At 27.6% G+C, this 20267-nt stretch overlaps 3 protein-coding genes across 3 annotated transcripts; 1 reads left to right on the top strand and 2 right to left on the bottom strand.

Moving 5' to 3' along the window:
* Positions 1-1437: 1437 nt before the first annotated feature.
* LOC114180330 (uncharacterized) lies at positions 1438-4483 on the bottom strand. The gene is made up of 4 exons (XM_028066625.2): positions 4142-4483; positions 3919-4017; positions 1784-2120; positions 1438-1661 (listed from the first exon to the last, which is right to left on the bottom strand). Exons 1-4 carry the CDS (start codon positions 4288-4290, stop codon positions 1587-1589), a joined length of 660 nt encoding a protein of 219 aa, XP_027922426.2. The 5' UTR covers positions 4291-4483; the 3' UTR covers positions 1438-1586.
* Positions 4484-7113: 2630 nt separating this feature from the next.
* Positions 7114-8536, top strand: LOC114181253 (uncharacterized). The gene is made up of 2 exons (XM_028067658.2): positions 7114-7481; positions 7884-8536. The coding sequence occupies exons 1-2, from the start codon at positions 7376-7378 to the stop codon at positions 8093-8095; spliced, it is 318 nt and encodes a 105-aa protein (XP_027923459.1). The 5' UTR covers positions 7114-7375; the 3' UTR covers positions 8096-8536.
* Positions 8537-16065: 7529 nt separating this feature from the next.
* On the bottom strand, positions 16066-19332 carry LOC114180908 (GDSL esterase/lipase At3g27950-like). The gene is made up of 5 exons (XM_028067203.2): positions 19074-19332; positions 17921-18121; positions 17611-17783; positions 17075-17345; positions 16066-16328 (listed from the first exon to the last, which is right to left on the bottom strand). The coding sequence occupies exons 1-5, from the start codon at positions 19330-19332 to the stop codon at positions 16066-16068; spliced, it is 1167 nt and encodes a 388-aa protein (XP_027923004.2).
* Between the last annotated feature and the right edge of the window lie 935 nt (positions 19333-20267).

Genomic DNA, 20267 nt, shown 5'->3' with positions numbered 1-20267 from the left:
AAATTTCAACATGTGCTTAATTACTTAAGCTAGCCAAATGTTGGCAAAGGGAAAGAGTATTTTATGAAATCCAAAGAAACGAGTTTTAAATATTTTAAAATGGTAAAATTGGTATATATTTCATTGTTTTGTTATATTTTGTTGGGATAGTCCAAGTGTGATTCAAAAGTCCTACATTGGATAGAATAGACAAAGTTAATTAAACACTATATAGGAATAAAGCCACATAACATTGTCTTAAGGTTTTGGGATAAAAGTGGTGTCAAATGCCTTATATGTGTAAGACCAGTGTCATATATATATATATATATATATATATATATATATATATATATATATATATATATATATATATATATAGAATCACAATCTCTCAATGACTATAATCCTTATATGTGAAAAATATATAAACCCAACAATCTGGTATCAGAGCCGAGATGGTTCGGAGTGACTGATTGCATAACCATAACAAAAGGGGTCGCCAAAGTGATTGACCGCATAACCATAAAAAAAAGGGTCACCATACACCTGAGGGGAAATATATCATATGAAGAAAAAAAACGGACTCACCCTTGAGGGAGATTGTTGAGAATAGTCCAAGTGTGATTCAAAAGTCTCACATTGGATAGAATAGACAAAGTTAAACACTATATAAGAATAAAGGCTCATGGGATAAAAGTGGTTTCAAATGCCTTATATGTGAAAGACCAATGTTACATATATATAAACCCATAATATTTGAATGTTATGAGTTATTTGAATATTATATTAGTGCAATGAAGATTTATTTTTATTTATTAGCATTTAAATTAATATGAAATATACATGAATGATAATGTATGATGAATTTTGATCAAGAAAAGATGTATATGTGGAATGTGTGATGAGCTTTTGATTGAGACAAGATGTATGTTTAGAATGTGTGTGATGATTTGAAATTCATATGACACTACAAAAAAATATGTAAATACCGACGTTTATTTTTGTAATTTACGTCATTTTTGACTGTCGTTATTTACTTGAGTGACGGTTTCCTAAAAGGTCGTAATTCTTGTCGTCACAAAGTATAATACGGCGGTTATATATGAAGTGCCGCAACAATCGTCATTTTATACAACGTATAAAGTGACAGTTTAAAGAGGAAAAAAGCGTCAGTTAAAACTGACGTAATATTTTTACTGGATGACAAATATAATGTGAAAAACAACGCTTTAAACTGACACTATTATCATTATATTATGACATTTTAAAATGTCACGAGTTCAATTAATTAGAATGAATTATGTTATTAATTACATCATTATCAAATGTATCAAGTGACGTAATTTTAATATTTAATTATTTATTCATTTTTAATATTTATTATACTTTCATAATTTGAAAAATTATTTTTTCATGATTACTTTAAAAACTATAAAAAATTATAGTACTATCAAATAGAAATTAATAAACTAAATTGATTCATTGTCAATATAGCATAACTACACCAAAGTACCAATTCAAGCATTTGGAAAAAAAAGACAACATTAAGAGTACCAAAATATTCAAGCATCTAAGAAAAAAAGACAACATTAAAAGTCCTAAGTCTAAGATGTTTTGCTTCCACCACTTGATCCTAGTATTTCATGCGGAGATGGCACACCACTTTCAATATCTGGTGCCTGCAATGAAGAAATAATACAGTATATATGAGTAATTGAAATTGAAATAAATTATGAGACCCACACAATAAGTTTAAGTAATTTACTAATGTAAATTATAACTCATTAATAGATGGACATACCAAACCAGCAACCATTGTAGCTACATGTTCTGGAACATCTTCTTTAGAAGCAATATAGGCAAGCAGTGTTTGCACTTGGTTCTTGACAGTTGCAAGTTCATTTTCAATCTTCACAAACTTGTCTTCATCATGTGGTGAAGCTGCATTAGGTGAAGCAAAGTTGATTCCTCTTATTCTTGTAGTTGATTGTTGAAAAGCAAGAGTAGGACACGCGCCATACAAAAGTTCTCTAACCCGACCTGGATGCTCTTTTCCAAATATGACACCAATAGGATCATTTGGAGATATTTCAGATGCAGTTTCCGGATTTTTCAACATCAATTCATCAATTTTTTTCCTGCATAAAAATAGGAATAATAATTCAACTTTAATCATACTGCAGCACAACAGAGAACATGAGTCGATTTTCAACATCAATTCATCAATTTTTCAGTTTCCAATTTATTCTATCCATCACAACATTAACTCAGAATGGGATGGAGGATGAGTCGAAGATCACAAATTTTAATCATATTGCAGCAACAGAGAACATGAAATGCGAAATCTGGTGATACACCAATTATCTTCTTCTTTTTTGTATAGTATGTTACTTATGTTACTAACCTAGTTGATGAATGTGAAATCTAGTGATGTGTTCAAGAAGATAATGAATACAAAAAGTATATATCAAATTGGAGTTCATGCCATGTAATATCCGATTAGAAAGAAAAAATTGTTGCAGATCCATACAAAAATCAACACCAATAATGTACCAATATGAATAACTAGTATGCAGAACCACAAAAAAAAAAAATGTATTCGTTAATACATTTCAGTCAAAAATACAGATTATGATCACAAAAAATCACCATGTTTCAGAACATGACAAAATGCAGAAATCACAACTAATCACAAGCACCAAGCAACCAAATTGATGGCAGAACCACACCAAGGCAGACACAAAACATGGATAGTGTGCTTAAGATCACATATGTTTTTATACTCCAAAATCACAGAAAGGAAAAAACAAAATAACCAGCACCAAACAAGCTATAACTAATATCAATATCACCAGTAACTTTAAGAGCTAGAAACTGCATTGTGGAGCTTATGTTTATCTGCAAAATGAAGTTGTACAGGAACTACAGTATAATCGCAACAAAACATCATAACTTTATTATTGAGGATGTTTAAGATGATAATAAAACATGAACATATGCCTTTAATGGAAGCCTCCATTACCACTTGTTGCAGGATTTTAAACCGCAGCAACATGCAGTAATGGAAGCCTTTGGGGTCACCAAAACTCATTCTGTATTCAAAGCTCCATGCACAGATCTAAGAAACTTGTTATTTTATTTCTCAGTCAAGCACACACACCCTTATACCTTAATCACAATTACTGCATCCATATTTATAGACTGATAAAGAGACACGATGAAGATGCATCACAGAGAAAATCCTCTTACTCTCTTTGCTGTGGTTTGATTCGCCAAATTTAAATTTAAGATATGATTACTTTTTAGATAGAGAATAATGGACTTTAATTTCTCAAGAACCTTCATTGTTTATAATGACAGCTTAAACAAAGTCCACTAAGGTGGAGATATACAGTGCTTATTTACTTCTAATATAATAGAATGTTACCAAAAGGGAAATATACCATCATTTCCATAATATCTTTTTTATCTTCATGCAGCAGAATCAAATATACATGATCCTTTAATCAAAATTCATTTGCATGTTGATTCTTTGATCGGTTTGTGAAGAAGCTAATGTGATTTAGTGTTCACAACTCGTGGAGAATATATTAAAGAATGGCTTTAAAGATAAAAGGAATAATATAGTAATAGAAGCCACACAAGTCCAAACTGATTGATGATAATTACAGAATGCCACCAATTAACATTGCAGATAAACCCTTTCATGCAATGATTTAATTTAGCAATGGAACATTTGGTAAGCCATGTGTCAACATTGATTGAAGACAAAATCAAACAAACAAGTATCAGTATAGCTGCAATAGCAGATTATGTTATTCCAAAAAACCAAGCAGAAAACGTTAGCTGCAATACCACAAATCAAGCAGAAAACCAGCACCCAACCAAAAAAAAAAAAGAAAAAAAAATACTAGAAGTGAAATTCAGAGGCAGAACCGAAACTGAAATTCGAGCTTCAGTGTGGTGGAGACAACTGGTGCGAGTTCCTCGCCCTTCGATGTCAAACTGTCGTTGTCCACCACGCGAACCCTAATCCTACAATTGGCCACTCAAATAAAAAATTGGCAAGACTAAATTCAAAAAGGCAACACTAATTTGATGAATATCATACCATAAACAAAAAAGGAGTGGACTGAGGCGCAAATGCGAGCAATCGAACCTTTCTCCTTCAGAACGAGGTTGAAGAACCCAATGAGCAAATAAGAACGGAGGCAATCGTGGACTAGTCGAGAAGGAAGGAGAAAAGAGAAAGAGCTGAAACGAAGAGGTGAAATGAAGGAGAAAGGAGAAAGGAGAAAGGAGAAACATGCGAAATGGAGAGGTGAGTGAACGGAGAGGTGAGTGATTTAGGGCGACCTGAAGGAGAAAGGAGAAAGGAGAGACGCGAATGAGACGCAGAGAAGGACGAGAGCTTGGTTTGACGCAGAGAGACGAGAGCTTAGTGATGAACGCAGAGACTGAGAGTGAAGTGATCTGTTGGGTATCAGCGAGGGAACAAAATTTTACCAAAAAAAAAAAGAAAATATTTGTTGAGTGGGAAAATGAAATAAAAAAGAGAGGGAACAAAATTTTACCAAAAAAAAGGAGGTATCGAGACAAAAGTGAGATAGAAAATAATTTCATAAAAATAATGTTTTATATAAAGTGACATTTCAAAATGACACAATTTTAAATAATAATATGACAATGTAAAAGATGGTGGTTAGAAACGCCATATTATACATTTACATTACGGCTGTTATCAAATTGACGTATTATACTGCGAAAAGCGACAGTTTTAATTAACCGTCGTATTAAAACCATCGTTATATACATAATTTTTTGTAGTGTGAGAATGATGGAACTTATATTAATTTTCTTATCAAATATTTGAGATTAAATTTAAATTGTTGTTTGATTTGAGTGTTAGATATTGACATCTATGTTAGATACTTACTTCATTGATGGCCTAAGTCATATGACTAAGATATTAATCATGTGGTAAAAGATTTAAGAGGAGTTCTCTCACATCGTTAAATGTATAGATATGTGACTTGAGTTAAATTGAACTTACCTGATAATTTCTCTTAGATTCACCTGTATATATAAGTTCTGAGTATTTGAAGTATTTGATCAAATGTTAGTCTCTAGACTAGTTGATATGTTGAATATACTTTGATAAATAATCTCATCTCTGGTTTATGTATTGTGTGAATTTTTTAGTGAAAGTAAATTGTTATGACATGTTAATTAAAATGTATCTTTTTTATGTATAACTTACCCTTACATCGTGATAAAAAATTGTTTTAATAACTTACCTATCGTTGATGTGGTGTGACCTTAAATGATTTTACACAAGGAGATATAAATATTGATGGAGGAGCAGCATTTGGAGGAGAATAAAAAATTTTAATTCGACTTATATTTTTTAAATATTTATATTTACGTAAATTTTGTGGAAGTCTAAATTTTATTTTATATTGATATAATATAAACCTTGTATCTTTTCTTTGTGAAACTCTGAGACGGTAATTTTTAAGATTTAGAGTAAGTATTATTAATATTATTTTACTATTCTTTCTAATAAAATTTCTCTACAAATATTTATAAGAGAAAAAAATAAACAAAAAAATGTAATGGGTTCCTGGGAAAACTAAAATTAATTTTTTTATGTATAGAATTTCAAATGATTTTCTTTGGGTTAAATATGTTTTTGGTCCCTCAAATTTTAGTGAATTTTGGAATCAGTCCTTCTTTAAAACTTTATACTAATTTAGTCATTCATCTTTAGAAATGCGTGGATTTAGTCTTTCTTACCAAATTTTGTTAAGTTTATTTGACATTTTAAACACATTTTATGATAATATTTGAGTTAACATTAAAGTGAAAATGTGTCAAACGGTGTAAACAATTCGAATACTATCAAGAAATGCGCTTAAAACGTCAGATAAACTTAACAAAATTTGGTTAAAATGACTAAATTCACGTATTTTTAAAGATAAAGGATTAAATTGGTTGAAAATTTTGAAGAGGAACTAATTCTAAATTTCACTGAAAATTCAGGGACAAAAAACATATTCAACCTATTTTCTTTAATAAAATTAAAATTATACCCGGGATATTTTTATTTATAAATAAATGTTTACTTTTTATAGTTGTTTACCAAAACAGTTATCCAAACTTACTCGAAGTAACTTACTTATATAAAAGAAAATTTGTTAATTAGCGTATTTAAAATATCTCATCTCAAAGTATACAAAAACGAAATGTCACATGTACATATTTATAAAAGAACTTTTATCATAAAACTACTATTATCTTAGTTTCAATTAATTTACATTTATTTATTATATTCAGTACCTATTGCGCATTTTATTATCTATCTCCTCCTTCCATCCATTTATATTGAACATTCCATTCTTCCTTAAACATACAATTTTCTTAATAAATGTTAATTGCTAACATACTTAATTTTTATCAGTAAAACTTTCAAACATGCATTTAAATTAAATATATAAACATGTTAAAAAAAGAAAATATTTGAAAAACAGAAAATAAACCTTTCAAAAAAGATGCTCATGTTAATTTTGAAACTTGCTTTTTCTCCACTCATTTTGTTTGAACCTATTTGGAAGAAACATTTTGTAACGGATAGAAAATGTTTGGTTTTGCTGATTGGTTCATTCATCCGTTGGGCCCAAAATCAAAGAATAAAAATCTCAGGTGCTGGGCCCATCAACGTTCACCCCACTTAACAGATTCAAAATAATATTCTTCCGTATCGTAAAAAAAATTCTGAAATTATTTCATAGTTAATAAGTAAATATAAAAATAAAAATTTTATCAAATTTGTATTTCCGAAGTTAATTTCTTTATAATCTCATTGCTTATTATTAATATGCGTATGCTTCATTATTAGTAAAAAAAATCTTGGGTGGGGCCCAGTAGGAATAATATCGTCACATGGCTGTACGAAGCAAAGGAAACAACCACCAATAGGTGCTCTCCACACACACACAAATGTCGCAATCCTAACGAAACACTTCACAGCTCAGCAACGGTTGCAGGTTCGCCACGTGGCAAACCCACGATGGCACTGTCGGTTGCAACAGTTGGTTGAAAACACCACTTTATGAACACAACAAACCGCGTTCGGTTCCTCACAACCTTCGTTGTCCTCCCTTTCGCCGAGGAACCAAAAACACCACCTCGAAATTCTCAGTTAGTGTTTTGTTCCTCTCTGTTTTAACACATTCCGTGTTTCGTTAATTTTCTTCATCTCTCTGTCAAATGCAACCCTTTCGATTCTGAATTCACCTTCTTCGTCCTTTTCATTTAAAAGGGTGAAGGAATTCACAATCTTTTCATTTTTATTTCTTTCAATTTTTCTTGAATTATATAGCATTGTGAAGATATGGAGATGAAGGTTTCTCGGCGGGTGAATTGGTGGCGGAACATGATGTACCCCCTTCGACGGGTTTGGTTCAGTGTCGCCACGCGTTTCGGATTTCGCAAAAATGGTAAACTTCTCTGATAATTTAATTTAATTTCTTTTCATCAATGTCTCTTTTTTTTCTATTTCCAATCGGGTATGATGTATAAGAGCAATTGTCTTTGTTGATTAATAAATTTAGGGTAAAATGTGTTTTCTGGAAATAAATATAAATCTCAGAAATTAGACCTGAGCAAGTTCACACAAACAAAAATTTGAAATTAAAAATTTGAAAGTTAAGGATGGAATGAAGTTTGAGGGTAGTATTAATATATGATTTTGTAAAGATTGTTGATGTTAAAGATTTTGATTAAGCATTTTTTTTCTTTTTTGTGCCTTATTTTGTAAGATAGGGGAAACATGGTTGAAGTGAAATTAGAGTTGACAGAAAAAGCTAAACTAGATGAATGTGTGGGAAACAAATTTTCAGGGTTGCTGAAACTAAGGCATGATGTGAGGGCATGTGAGTATGAGGACATTCAAGTGATGTGGGAGATGCTGAACAGAAATGAATCAGAGTTTGGTCATTCTTCGAAGAAATCGAACAAAAACAACAGCAACAACAAGAAAAAGGGACATTGTTGGAAGTTGCTGAACTGGGCAAGGTGTGCTCCATATTACTACATGTGCCGCCGTGCCTGATGATGATGATGATTGTTGTGTCGGTGTTTTTCTTCTCTTCACAGAAAAAGCCAATACCTGTGTGTTGGTGTGGCTTTTGCTTCAATCATGAATAAAGGGGGGTTTGTGCAGAACACATGGTGGTTCTCCACTTCTTTGAATCAGCCAACTCAATGATCCGTTCGTGTATATATATAATATATTTATATGTAGCAACCGCGTTCACCAAGTCGATGTGACCACCAAAACTTTGTATGCGTAGCTTTGTGTCGTGTTTCATCGTGATCTTGGAATGTTTAGCGAGTCATTCATGTATTGGTTTTAGAGATCCATGAATAGTGTGTCTCAGGCTTTCAACCAGCTTGATTTTGTATCAGAAAAAACTGTCTGCATTCTGCAGAATGCAGAGCAGAATGCAGAGGGAGGTATATATATTTAATTATTATTATTATTATGGGTTAATTATGTTAGTCTTGAAATTTCAATTGCATTTAGTTCATAGCAAAAACATGGCCCAACGTGGCAATTAAAGAAAGGAATTTCTTTTTGCAAAATAAGCAATTCTCTAATTAAACACCTCAGGTCTAAGTGTAGGGGTTTATGTACGATATAAAACCTAGAAGATGTCATCATCAAATGATGTCATCTCGATGTTATCATGTAGCCAATATCATTTGAGTATGACCACATAAGTTGGTTCAATTACACTAAAAGGAGATAGAGATAACTAACTAATAAATAACTAGGTAAGATTTACCCAATTTAGACCCATACAAATAAGGGTACACGAAAATAATATAAAAAAGATTTATTTGTGAGATATGAGTGTTAATTTATTAATTATTATATTTAATGTTTTTTATGTCGTTAATTTGGGTATTTAAGTGTCACAAGTACTTCGGCTAAAAGACTTGGAAGACCTTAACCTAAGGAGAGAAGAAAGGAAGTTACATTTTGGTTGTTCAAGCTTATAATATCTTAGTCTGTCAAAAAAAAGTGTAGTCAAAAGTTAGCGAGTGAACACGACGATCCTAGTAGTACATCTTGATCTTGTAAGAATATAAGTTTCTCTCATAAATTTTATACCAATCTTATCCTCACATTTTAGGAATGAATGTATGATGTCCTTGACAACCAATAGCATTAAAGTATTTGTGGCAAACAATATTTTGCAGAGTCAATTAAAATAAAACATTCACGCAATTGTGTGTGTTGATGCTCAATTTTAATCTACTCTACAATGTCATTTGTGACATCATAAACTATTTAATCTCATTGTTGAGGACGTGATACATTTATTCATAAAAGCTTAATTAGTAATTTGATCTTTATATCTAGACATTTGATTCATTTTGATCCCTATATATTTCTTTACTCAATTAAGTCCCTATTTTTTTTTTTGGAAAAGACTAATAAAAAAAGATTCAATGTGGTCCCTTATGTTAAGTTGATGTTAACAACATTTGGAAGTGTCACATGTCAAAATTTATGTTTGTCTCATACCAAGATATGGGTCATTTTCTATTTTGAAGGTGTCACATGTCAAGATTGGAAGAGTTTCAAGGTAAAAAATAACCTAGATTTTGACACGTGCATACTTAGATTTTGACATGTGACATTTTCAAATAATATCAATGTCAATTTAATATAATGGATGACTTCCTAAGAATATATGAGAAAAAATTATATTTTTATTAATTGAAATTAATTTATTAAAATTCTTTCATATTTTTCTTTTCTAAATTTGATTAATACACATGAATTAATTTTCATTTATATATAAATTAATTTCATCTTTTGTATAATCTTTCTAGTCAAAGTGTTTTTTTAATTTCATTTAATTATACTCTTGCACTTCAAACAACACAAACTGATATGCAAAATACTAAAATAACTGAAAATCATTAATAATCATAATTTATGTATTTAAAAAAGTAATGTAGGATTCAGATAGAGAGTATACTCGATATTAAATTACACCACAACAAGGTGGATCATAGTTAACTTGTAGTGTGTTATGGCCCCACAAAATTTTTAAATTTTTTAAAGTATAGTAAAATATATTATTTTGAGAGAAAATTAAATTAGATAAAATTTTATATCTTTTATAAAATATAATATTGAATGTTAATAAATAATTAAATACAATAAAGAATAAAAAAAATTATTGAGATATATTTTTTATTTTCTCTCATTGTCTTTTAAGTTTTTGACATATTGTATTTATCTTCCTCTCTTGTATGTTTTCTTTTGTTTCTGAAAAAAGAAAAAGATAATTAGGCACAAATTTATTCCTTGTGCTCTCATTTCTCATTAGTTTTCTTCTACTTTTTAAGGTAAAAAAGTAACTCTTTTTTTGTCTTTTGATAGTCAAATATTAATTTAATATTTAGTATTTTTTTTCTATCTCATGGGTTTTTTTGTATATTTATTTTTTTTTACAAATATAGAAAGAAAAATTATGTATATGTTTCTTCATAACCATTTTTTAATTGTAATTTACTTATCATATATTTTTCTTTTAGTAATTACATCTCTCAATTCTTGATTAGATTTTGATAAATTATTTCTTAATCTTGAATCATTTAAAAAAAAAGTATATTGATGAGGAATCAAATAATAGATTCATTTTTTAAAAGTAATAAAAGGGAAGATATAAGTAAAGATGAAAACAATACATACCTACTTCTTCACATACTTTCAAGCATAATACTAAATATCTTATTGTTGAATTATAGTCATTTCTTAAAATTCAAATAATTACATGTGAAAAAGTTTCATATTAATCTTTTTAAATTTATTTCAGAAAAACATTCTCAAATATAAGAATATTCCGTGAGTGAAAAAGATGAAATTAAAAAATTTTATTTAAAATGAATTTCATATTAGATACTACTTCAAAATTATCATTTTTCTAAAAAATATATATACTAAATTATATATACTTTATTATATTAGTAACAATGATTAAATATATAAATTCTAAATATATTTTTTATCCTTCAAAATTTTTAGTCAAGATCCACCACTTATCACATGTGCACAAATTTTTAGTAGGTTTTTTTTTGTGTAAAATAAAATGATAAAAAATAAAAAATATTAGTTACCTTTTTGAAAAAAAATTGAGTATGTAGAATGATTGTTGTTAATTAATAATTAGCTGCTTGATGGAGGCAGAAGGAATCGAAGAAAAGAAAGTAAAACAATCAAAGTTTGACTTCATATGGAGAAGATAAAGTTACACATGATTGATTGTTTCATAATTGAGATTTAAATTTTTTAGGTTGTTGCAAATATTAAAGTGATTTTAAGTGTCGGCAAAGTTACTTTAACTTTTTCTTATGTCAAGATATTTTTCTCATTTCCTTTTTTTTAATGAAATGTTTTGGACACTCGGGTGATTTGAGTGATTTGAGTGTTAGGTTAGGGATGAGAATTAATATGTTACTATTTTGTAGTTCAAATATTGATTACTTTACTTTATAGACAAGGGTGAAATACCCACTATAAATTAAAATAAGCACTTATTTTAGTAACTTTAATATTATTTTTTATTACAAAAATTACTTAAATTCATAGGGCATTGCAACATAGTTCATAAAATTAAAATAAACAATCATTCTAAATAATAATATGCTCGTGATTTGTGTGTATGTGTGTGTTTTTACTGTTACAACGGCGTAATGAGGAATTTTATAATTTCAAGAAATTTGATATTTAATTAATTTTTTTAAGCATGAATTCTGTATTTTTTAAATACTTTGTCTGAATAAAATAATTATATTTTTAATTTAGATGTGCTAATTTAATTTTTATTATCTTTAAATATATATTAAATTAATGTAAAATATTTGTTAAATATTTAAATAAAAGATTATTGACTAAAACTGTTTTTAAGAAGAAAAAAAACGTACAAGCATATATGATTGCAATGATGTCACCAACTCTATTTGACCTTCTCATGACTTCACTTTTGTACTCAATTTTTTATTTATTTATATGTAACACCACCTCCTCCCTCTTAAGGTTATTATTTTAATTTAATGGATTAAATTTGTTTTTCATCTTTTAACTTTTAAGTAAAAATCGAAATTTATCGCTTTTTGAAATTTTGGTCTAATTTAGTTCTTTAACGTAATAATGTAGATTTAGTCTTTTTAACCAAATTTTATTAAATTTATTTAATATTTCAAACACATTTTATCATTTGAATTATTTATACAGTTTGACACATTTTCATTTCAACGTTAGCTAAAAACTATCATGAAATGTCAAATAAACTTAACAAAATTTGATTAAAATGACTAAATTCACGCAGATCTAGAGTTGAAGGACTAAATTGGGTCAAAGTTTCGAAGAAAGACTAATTCCAATTTTCACTCAAAGTTAAGAGACCAAGAATATATTTAACCCTAGTTTAATTGGTAAAAATAATTTCAAGTCTAACCTAATCTTCTCATCAAATTGGTTTATAAGATCACGTTTGCATTCACTTGCATATTATTCTAAATTACTCTTATTTTTAATTGATGTAAAACTTTAACACACCTCCTCGTCTTAAGATATATTCATATTGAATGTGGGACTAGACATTAATATATATATATATATATATATATATATATATATATATGTCTACCTAAAAAATTAAAATTAACTCTCATCGTCACTGAATGAATGAGGAACCCATCTTAATTAATGCATCAGTTGCGTAATTAGTGTATGGTTGAAGTATGAACATAAATGCATCACTTTGTGTAAAATCCAGTTTATTCCCACCAATCTCCTCTACATTGACGAGATGGAATGAGAAGCATATCTTGTAGATTTGCGCTCTCCCTCTCTCAAAAATATATTGAAGATGTTGAAACGAATGTGATACATAGTTGTTCGTCGCTCTTAATTGTTCCAAACAGCAAATCAACTTAAACGAACATAAGGGATGATCTGATAGTGAGTGGAAAAATAGAATCAATAAACATCAAATTTTGTTGGGATAGACTCTAACCAATTACTTTCATATCATATTGAGAAGTGAATTTTAAACTAACTCAACCTCACAAAACTAACAAAGTTATTCTTTGATAAAAGATCATTATGAGTAAGACTCAATAGAATTTGATCGATTCTTTTTTCTATTGTTAAGGTAGAAAACTGAACCAAGAATTCTTTTTCTTTATCATCAATCGAATCAGTGTTCGAGACCCAAGATTCTATTTGATCATCAATCCAATCACCATTCACGTTTTTTATTTTTCTTATCAAGGAATAGATGACTTAAATGTCTCGTATTTTTCGAAAAAGCGATTTGATTGATGGGATTTGGTTGTAACGTGAGTTTTGCCCCCACTTATATATTCTAAATTGATTTTATCTCTAATCGAAACTTTCAACATTATTTTGAATAATGAATTTAAATATTTTAAATTAAAAGTAGGTGATAATATTTGAAAGAAACATAAATTATAAATCAATGTTCAACAACATGGGTAAAAGAAAACATATAAATATAATGAATTTAGATCATCGGTTGAATTTTTAAAATATATTGATAAAAACTAATTTAATATTTTAAAATATATTAAAAAAATTAATATATCATTATAGTACATTTTTAATATCAACAAAAAACCGATAAAAAGAATCCAGCAGAAAATGTGACATCAAGATTCGAAGACTCGTAGTTCATATGTTTACGATGTAGAAAAAAATTTAATGATTTTAGCTTATAAAAATAGAAATTATATTGGATAATAGATTTTTGTTTTTCTATTTTGGAGAAAATCTCACTCACTTTTTTCCTAACAGATATTTATTACATTCCCCACGTATGTGATGAATCTTAACTTTCCTTTTTGAAGTTGTTGCTCAGATTTTTTATGCAACACATCAAATTATTTCTTCATGTGCATTTGTTTGAGTTGTTACATCATCTTTTAAACATGCATGTCCCATTATTTCTTCATGTGCACATGGCTGAGTTGTTGAGCACCCATATTCATTAAACAACACATCATTCTTAGCTAACATTTGTTTGTTGGTACAAAAGGTTTTAGTTTTAAGGTTGTTTACAAGGTTGCATTCACAAATTTGAAGAATCATAAATAATTTAAAATATTAAATTTGGTTTTGAATTTGATAGATATGCATACATAAATATAATAATGGTGGGTTCGATTTGATGTATTTTGATATTTTTGTGATTTAGATTGATTGTATTCTTTAAAAAAAAGGATTTTAGATGAAGCATTAAAGTTAAATAGACCATTTTTTTTTCATTTTTCTTTAAATAATTGTAATACAATGAATTAAGTTTCATGAATTGATTTGTTGAATTTAAGTAAAATGTATAAATAAAGTAAATTAAGAAGAATGGCAAATGTTTTCACGGGTAATGATGATAAACGCTTTATTTGATTAGATAAAAATAAAGTAAAGAGATTTTTTTTAATTGTGAAGAAAATAATAGAAATAAATTTGTGTCGTCGTCTTTATGATCTAAACGATGTAAAGTATTTAAAATTGAAAATTCATATAATATATAAATATTTAAAACTTTAAATCTGAGAGAAATTAAATTTAAGTAATATTATTAGCGTAAGTAAATTAATTAAACATTCAACATACAAAATATCACAATATCAACTAAAGAAAATTGTATTTTGTGAATATTTGCAATATTTTGGGAATATTTTCATTCACCAGTAGTTTTAAATTAATATACATTGTTTCAGGTCAATAAAAGCTAACGTTAATAATGTGACCCAACCTAGTCCAAAAATTGATGGCCCAAATTTAAAAAAAAAATGGACTTGTTTTGATAAAAAAGATAATAATAATAATAATAATATTTCAATTTTCTTACATTTTTAACCAAGTATTTAATATGTATCATACGTTAAAAAATATATGTATTGATTATGGATTTTCATTATCGTATATTTACAATCTATAGTGTATGTATATAGTAAAGGTTTTAAACATTACAATAAATCAACGACTATTATATTAATTAACTGCTTAATTTTGTTTACGATAATATATAGTAACTATTAAATTCAACATAAAAATTAATTGATATCTTCCAATTTTCATGTTTAATGCTTTTTTTTTAAAGTTATTTATGCATGGTGTTTAATTTTATTTATTTCCGTCAAGCGAGAGGGATCATGGTTATGAAAGAGGGAAGTCATAACTCACCCAAACTTTTCTTATTTTATATTTTATATATGTTTTAAAATTATATTTATATATTTGTATAAAAAATTTAAAATGATATTTATATTTATATATTATTTACAATTTAGTTTAGAAATTATATTAAATATTTTATATATTTAATGATAGGTTTTTATAATTATTTTATAATAAAATATATGATGATAGTCATATTTTTTACATTTTATTATCATGTGTGTCTTGTGTGAGTTCTTGTTAATAATCGAATTAAAAAAAATTTAATTAAAAAAACTAATTTATGTATAAAAAGTTTAATGTGATACTTTTGATTTGTTCAATTATTCTTTTAAATCAATTATAATTGTCTAATTTTCTACCTACTTCCTATTTTTTCCCTACGCTCTTTTTCTTAATATAAATAATTTTACTTTTTACCTAATTTTTTCTTTATTTTTCCTCGTTTTCTAGAATTTAAATTTCTGTGTTTTTATATTATTTGTGTGTTGTATTTTTAAAATACACTCATTTTAATACATTATAATATATTTCAAAATATCAAATCGGTATGTATAAATATATTTTAATAATACAAAAAATAGAACAATAGTAAAAATTCATAATAATTTTTTTTTATCATTTCGTTCAAAACAAAGACTAGATATTTCCATCTAAGAGTTTGGTACTTAATTCACCATACAACACTAATATCTTTTTCTTAATTTCCATTATTAGTAAGAAAAGTAGAAATGATAAAGGAGTAACAATAAGAAAAAAAGGAATAGCATTTTCTTTTTTGCATTAATTGGTTACTTCTAAAACCCCAATATCTGTTTTTGAAGTTGAGAAGCAAGCATCCCTATAGGAAGTGGTGGATCAGAGAAAGTGCCATTCAAAATGAGAGTAGAAAACCATTTATTTGCTGCTTCAGAATAGTGCACACCATCCCAACTAAGGTACTTCCATGGATGTTTACATTTGTAGTATTCTTCTTCTCCATTTTTCATCTTCTTTCTTCCACAATCAATATAGATTACACTGTTAGTGCCACAGCAGAATTTCTTTGGATTAACAAAACCTGCCTCGTACAATTAAAAGGTTTAATTAATAATTTGTCATACTTAGGTCATTAATTTGTTTTAGTAATGATTCGATTCAGTTCCTACTTTTGTAAAAGAAAAGACTCAATGTGATTTTTTTTGCTAGATTGACATTAATAACATTTGAAAGTGGTATGTGTCAAAATTTAGGTATGTTATTTGTCAAAATCTAAATCATTTTTTACTTGAAAGATGTCACGTGTTAAAATCAGAGAGATTCCAAGGTAAGAGATGACCCTGATTTTAACACATGTCATCTTTTAAGTAGAAAATAACCTAGATTTTGATATGTGACAAATTTGAATTTTAACATGTGACATTTTCAAATGATGTTAACGTCAATCTAACGGAAATGATAATGATATTTTGACCAACTTTTTTTACTCACTTTTAACCCATCACTCTAATCATCCTTCAATTATCTATTTTGATTTGATTTTTTTAGTGATGTGATGATCTAAGGATGATTGAAATGGTAGGTTAAAATTGAATCAAAAAAAGTGAGTCAAAATATCATTATTCCTAACAGAAAAGATCACATTGAGTCCTTTTACAAAAATAAGAACTCTATCGAATAAAAAAATATAAAGATCAAAATCAATCAAAAGTCTAAACTAAATTACTAATTAAACCTTAATACAAAAGTTTGGTCATTTTAAAGTTATCTCTATTGAAATCAATGTGCACTCTTTTTATCTTAAAGTTAAAAAGTAAAGTATTTTACCTTGATTTCTTGCATTTTTTATGAGTTCATATTTGGCTGAGTAGACATCAACATAGGTGAAGATGACATTAGTGAAGTTTTTTCTTAGCTCAAACACAATGTCCTTAAGTTGTTTGTTAAACTCCTGAGCAATCTCATTCTCATTTTTTCTGCATCCAGCAGAATCCAAGTCTTCAGATGTGAATTTGTTCATCGAGTTTTTTCTTGACAAACATCCAATTGGACCTGTGTTATGTATCCAAAAGAACCTCGCCCCTTCATTTAAAAGTTGCTGGAGAAAAAAACTAAACATCAGTGTATTTTTAATGCTCAACGGATAGTAGAGAACAACACCAAGAAGTTCAGCAGAGAATCTATACTCTATAAATTACTAGACAATATAAAAAAAAATGTGTATCATTTAGATTAAAAAAAGATTATATGTAATAGGAAATATACTAACAAACTAAAAAAAATAAAATAAAATAACTGATATATAATATTTATAATATTTAATTAAATTTGATTGTAATAAATTTTGTGCAATAACACATTACCTGCAATCCAAGAGAGAATTGGTTCAATATATCTGGGATTGTTGATCTGATTGATTTTATGTCTGAGCTCATAAAACCATAGCTTAGATCATTCTGACCAATATCTATGGTGTATAGGGCATTGGAGAAGTTTATGGACTTGGGTAACCTATTTTTGAAAGGTGCATCTACCCCTATTATGCAAAACACATCATATGCATGCACCAATAATATTATTAAAAAAAATTAATTATTTTCTTACAAAATAAAAAAAAATTAAAATCATCGTGGACTAATTTAGATTTGTAAAAATAGAGGAATGATAACTAACTGCTCTGAGAGGTTTGATTGTAAAGGGCCATTGTTCTGGACTTGAACTGTATGAATTGAGATATTTGAAGCCCAAAAGTAATTGGGCTGAAGCCCGTCTTTTGTATGGATGAACCACCAGCTGCAAAGTTTGCACCGTAACTGAAATTTGACCCAATGGAGTCCAAATATGCACTCAAGTATGGCATCTTCAACTCTTCACCTAAATATGCACACATTAAAAAATAACATAAATTAAGAGATAAACAGAGAAACCAACTTTTTTTTTATGAAATTAATCATGGGTTTATTATTAGGATTTGAGTTTCATCCTAGCTTATTAAAATTTAAGATTGGGTTAAATATGTTTTTGGTTTCTCAAGTTTCAGTGAAATTTGAAATTGATTCCTTTTCAAAACTTTTGACAAATTTAGTCCTTCATCTTTAGAAATGTATGAATTTAGTACTTTTAACCAGTTTTTGTTAAGTTTATCTGACGTTTCAAGTGCATTTCATGATAGTATTTGAATTGTTTACATCATTTGACCAATTTTCGTTTAAATGTTAACTCAAATATTATCATAACACGCATTTGAAACTTCAAATAAACTTAACAAAATTTGATTAAAAGGACTAAATTCACGCATTTATAAAGATGAAGAACTAAATTGGTCAAAAGTTTCGATGAGGGACTAATTCCAAATTTCACTGAAGCTTGAAGGACCAAAAGTATATTAAACCATTTAAGGTTTTAACATGTGTGTAGTTTTTAAACTTGAAGGTAAAATTAAAATTCATCTATGTCACAATTTTCAATATATTTTGATTCTTAAACTTTAAAATATAGATGTAATTTTTTTAACTTAATGACACTAAATTTTGTTATATGTTAAATGACATTCCAAATTGATAATTGAGTTGTAACATGTCAAAAGATATAAGAGATTCAAACATCGACCTAAAACATTATTTGATATATATAAAAAATTAAGTTATGAAAACTATATTCATTAGAGACATATCCATTAAAGACTCAACTATATCGAAATTTGAAACATAATCAAATTTCGATTTCATGTTGAAGAACTAAAAACACATTTAACATTAAATTTAGTTGTTTGTTGTTGAATATTCTTTAGGAAAAATGTAAAATAGAAGATTTGGTTTGTGCTTACTGATGAAATCAATGATGAGTCGGCCATCACAGTTTCTTGTAGGGATTTTTCCAGGAAAGTTTTGACCATTGGGAGGAAAAACCATTGCAAATGCTGCAGAAAATGTTCCTGTGTCTGAATTTGAGTCTCCAAAGTTATAAATTGCTGAGTATTCTTTGTGCTTATCATCATCATCTTCTCCCTTTGCTGCTATCATCAATAAACCTACCAAACCAAAAACAAAACACCAAACTGAGTAACTCACTCTCTTCAATCCCATGTTTCATCACACACCAAAAACAAATCAAGTAAGTTATTGAATATATATTCACATATATATAAACAGTTTCTTTCTCTCACGTTTCAAATCCTTAAAATGTATGTTACTTTCATAAAATGCATGTTCCATTGCTAGGTTGCTACTTTATATGTTTTTTTAAGTTTAATTAACTTTTAAGTAATTCATAAATTTTAGGTATTTTTAGTCAAATCTTATTACTAAAAAATTTTTGTCTGAAATTCTAAATATTTCTTTTTATTTTTTTTTAACTTTTGTTTAATTGAACATTCAAAATAACTTTTTTTATAATTAATAAATATTCAATTGAGTGGATAACTCTACTATTAATTTAATGGGAGTGGATTAATATTTTTAGTCTCTGTATCTCATGTTATTTGTTTTGTTGGTGAATCAGAAACAGGGAAAGCTCACTTAAACAACTATGTTTTACTAAATTAAAATAAAAAAAATAGATTATGAGATTAATTTTTGTATATTTTATGATTTGAACTATAAACACCAGCGTATACACAGGCGTTGTCGCACTTGTGTGTACGCATTTTTCAAATATATATGATATTAAGTGTAGGTGATAAAATAAAATTATATTAGTAAGTAATATTATATTAATAGGTGATAAAATAAAATTATATTTATTAAATATAAAGTGAAATATATAAGTAAAGATAAGAGAATAATTGTTGATAAATAGAGAAAAAGAGAAGAACAAAGACGGACGATTTTATAAAAAAAAATTGTAAAAGTAATGGTCAATTTTCAAAAGATTTAATAAATAATTATATTTTAAAAGGTAAAATTGATATTTTGAAATGTGGAAACAAAAGAAGGAATCTCTTTATATATTTTATAAATAACAATATTATTTCTATAATGAAATTAATCTATTTTTAATGATATTTTGAATGGATAATAAT

Source organism: Vigna unguiculata, chromosome 4, assembly GCF_037176805.1.
Source record: "Vigna unguiculata cultivar grain cowpea cultivar isolate G323 ecotype 2 chromosome 4, ASM3717680v1, whole genome shotgun sequence".
Lineage (NCBI taxonomy): Eukaryota > Viridiplantae > Streptophyta > Magnoliopsida > Fabales > Fabaceae > Vigna > Vigna unguiculata.
Note: the sequence above shows the minus strand (reverse complement) of the source record. Positions and strands in the feature narration are given on the sequence as shown.

Bases quoted from the DNA above. Each gene is read 5' to 3' on its own strand.
- LOC114181253 (XM_028067658.2), top strand. From the start codon at position 7,376: ATGGAGATGAAGGTTTCTCGGCGGGTGAATTGGTGGCGGAACATGATG. The intron at 7,482-7,883 runs GTAAACTTCTCT...ACAAATTTTCAG, and splicing joins TTTCGGATTTCGCAAAAATG to GGTTGCTGAAACTAAGGCAT.
- LOC114180908 (XM_028067203.2), bottom strand. From the start codon at position 19,332: ATGGGATTGAAGAGAGTGAGTTACTCAGTTTGGTGTTTTGTTTTTGGT. The intron at 18,122-19,073 runs GTAAGCACAAAC...GTGCATATTTAG, and splicing joins ACTCATCATTGATTTCATCA to GTGAAGAGTTGAAGATGCCA. The intron at 17,784-17,920 runs GTTAGTTATCAT...TTTGCATAATAG, and splicing joins CAATCAAACCTCTCAGAGCA to GGGTAGATGCACCTTTCAAA.
- LOC114180330 (XM_028066625.2), bottom strand. From the start codon at position 4,290: ATGTTTCTCCTTTCTCCTTTCTCCTTTCTCCTTCATTTCACCTCTTCG. The intron at 2,121-3,918 runs GTTCTGCCTCTG...ATTTTTATGCAG, and splicing joins AAGCTCGAATTTCAGTTTCG to GAAAAAAATTGATGAATTGA. The intron at 1,662-1,783 runs GTATGTCCATCT...TCTTCATTGCAG, and splicing joins CTACAATGGTTGCTGGTTTG to GCACCAGATATTGAAAGTGG.